Source organism: Chrysochloris asiatica, unplaced genomic scaffold, assembly GCF_000296735.1.
Source record: "Chrysochloris asiatica unplaced genomic scaffold, ChrAsi1.0 scaffold00584, whole genome shotgun sequence".
In the NCBI taxonomy this organism is placed as follows: Eukaryota; Metazoa; Chordata; class Mammalia; order Afrosoricida; family Chrysochloridae; genus Chrysochloris; species Chrysochloris asiatica.
In genome coordinates, this window is record NW_006409102.1 from 188,486 (window position 1) to 191,375 (window position 2,890).

At 50.2% G+C, this 2,890-nt stretch overlaps 1 protein-coding gene across 1 annotated transcript in view; it reads left to right on the top strand.

The window, feature by feature from the left end:
• The first annotated feature begins 235 nt into the window (after positions 1-235).
• Positions 236-2,890, top strand: part of LOC102830467 (zinc finger protein 337-like) — a 51,708-nt gene continuing 49,053 nt past the window's right edge. The window contains exons 1-2 of the mRNA XM_006877733.1: positions 236-248; positions 743-2,551. Of these exons, the coding sequence (XP_006877795.1) occupies positions 236-248; positions 743-2,551 (1,822 nt within the window). The remainder of the gene's footprint in view (positions 249-742; positions 2,552-2,890) is intronic.

Genomic DNA, 2,890 nt, shown 5'->3' on the forward strand with positions numbered 1-2,890 from the left:
GACAGAAATGGGGAAACTAGGGTCTGAAATTGATGCTACAATATTAGGGTTTGTCCTGAGAGTGGGGAAAACCTCTGGGGATGAGGGAGGAGGCTTTGGTTAGACTCTAGGACCAAGATGTGATTGGGGATCCACTTGGGAACTACTTCAGCACCCAGGTGAGAGGGGAGTGGTGGACAAAGTCTGCATGAGATGTAATTTGAAACAGAACTTCCTATCGCATTTCAGCTCGAGGATGCCTGGGGGAGGTGAGTCAGGTGTGAGCAGGAGGAACATAGCCTGACAAAGGACACGTGTGTACTTTATAATTTTTGGAAAACGAGAGAGATACAAGTGAGCAGGAACTAGTGTCCTTTAGTCAGTGGACCAGGGCCAGTCCTATATTGTCCACACTTGAGTCCCAGATATGGGTTTCCAGATTGCTGAAGAAGATGCAATGGTTAAGGATGGAGGGAAAAGTAACCCTATAAAGGAGGACTTGGTGGAGTCAGAGCCTGTGTTCTGATCCTAAGAGGAACTCTTTCCACAAAGCAGACAGCAGACCGTCCTTTCTCCACTGACTCTGATGGAAAACTTTCTCTTCCAGGAGAACCAAAGGCAGAGATCCATCCATGTCCTCCCTGCCCTCTGGTCTTGTCTGGACAGAAATTCCTCCATCAACAAGTGCAGCACACCCATCCCTCTCAATCCTCTCCAAGAACTCCTTCGGAGAAAGACCTTCACCTAGAGCACTGCCATCCAGGGGATGGGAAGGAGCCGCATTCTAAGCAACTCTCCATGAATGACAGAGCAGAAGGTCTAGAGATGGGAGATGGGTCCAAAGCCATGTTTGAAAGGACAAGACAGGGGGCCATTTTAAAGACCTTCATTAGTCTACCCAAAGATCAAATGGGGAGTTCTAGGGAGGCTAACAGAATGACGCAGACAGACGCATGCCCAGGCCAGAGAATGAATGCTGAGGACACAGGCAAATTATTCCCGGGGAAAGGAATCCCAAGAATTGCAAAAGTTATGTGTAGAGAGTGTGGGCAAGGCTTTAGTGCTAAGTCAAGCCTTATCACACACCTGAGGACACACTCCGGGGAGAAGCCCTATGTCTGCAGGGAGTGTGAGCGAGGCTTTAGTCAGAAGGCATACCTCACTAAACACCAGAGGACACACTCAGGAGAGAAGCCCTATGTCTGCAAGGAGTGTGGGCGAGGCTTTAGCCAGAAGTCAGACCTCATTAGACACCAGAGGACACACTCAGGGGAGAAGCCCTATGTCTGCAGGGAGTGTGGGAGAGGATTTAGTCAAAAGTCACTCCTCACTGTACACCAGAGGACACACTCAGGAGAGAAGCCCTATGTCTGCAGGGAGTGTGAGCGAGGCTTTATTCAGAAATCACACCTCATTACACACCAGAGGACACACTCAGGGGAGAAGCCCTATGTCTGCAGGGAGTGTGGACGAAGCTTTAATCAGAAGTCATACCTCATCAGACACCAGAGGACACACTCAGGAGAGAAAGCCTGTGTTTGCAAGGAGTGTGGGCGAGGCTTTAGCCAGAAGTCAGACCTCATTATACACCAGAGGACACACTCAGGGGAGAAGCCCTATGTCTGCAGGGACTGTGGGCGTGGCTTTAGTCAGAAGTCAGTCCTCATTGTACACCAGAGGACACACTCAGGAGAGAAGCCTTATGTCTGCAGGGAGTGTGGACGAGGCTTTAGTCAGAAATCACACCTCATTAAACACCAGAGGACACACTCAGGGGAGAAGCCCTATGTCTGCAGGGAGTGTGGACGAGGCTTTAGTCAGAAATCAATCCTCATTAGACACCAGAGGACACACTCAGGGGAGAAGCCCTGTGTCTGTAAGGAGTGTGGACGAGGCTTTAGCCAGAAATCAATCCTCATTATACACCAGAGGACACACTCAGGGGAGAAGCCCTATGTCTGTAGGGAGTGTGGACGAGGCTTTAGCCGTAAGTCAGTACTCACTATACACCAGAGGACACACACAGGGGAGAAGCCCTATGTCTGCAGGGAGTGTGGACGAGGCTTTAGTGAGAAGTTACACCTCATTAAACACCAGAGGACACACTCAGGGGAGAAGCCCTATGTCTGCAGGGAGTGTGGGCGAGGCTTTAGTCAGAAGTTACTCCTCACTGTACACCAGAGGACACACTCAGGGGAGAAGCCCTATGTCTGCAGGGAGTGTGGACGAGGTTTTAGCCGTAAGTCAGTCCTAACTGTACACCAGAGGACACACTCAGGAGAGAAGCCCTATGTCTGTAGGGAGTGTGGGCGAGGCTTTAGTCAGAAGGCATACCTTATTAAACATCAGAGGACACACTCAGGAGAGAAGCCCTATGTCTACAGGGAGTGTGAGCAAAGCTTTATTCAGAATTCATGCCTCATCAGACACCAGAGGACACACTCAGGAGAGAAACCCTATGTCTGCAGGAAGTGTGGGCGAGGCTTTATTGAGAAGTCAGTCCTCACCGTACACCAGAGGACACACTCAGGGGAGAAGCCCTATATCTGCAGGGAGTCTGGGCGAGACTTTGGTGATAAGTCACCTCATTGGACACAGGAGAACAAAATACTGCCGACACACACCTCCATCTCCCCAGCTTTGAGATGCTTCAGAGCAAGTCCCCAAGAGAGTGAAGGGCACAGAAACAAGTGGGTAAGTAGGTCCTCCATTTTCGTGTCAAGGGAAGATGTCGAGAAACCCCAAGGGTTCCTGAAGTGGGCAGGTGGTTCTGCCAATCCTCTCCCATGATGCTTTAGTCTTTTATTGCTTTCACACAGAGCTGTAGTCCAAGCCACATACCTTACTCCCTCATCAGAGAAGACACAGAGAACTCATGTTCTCAGCCCAGATTTCCACAACACTTTGGTCC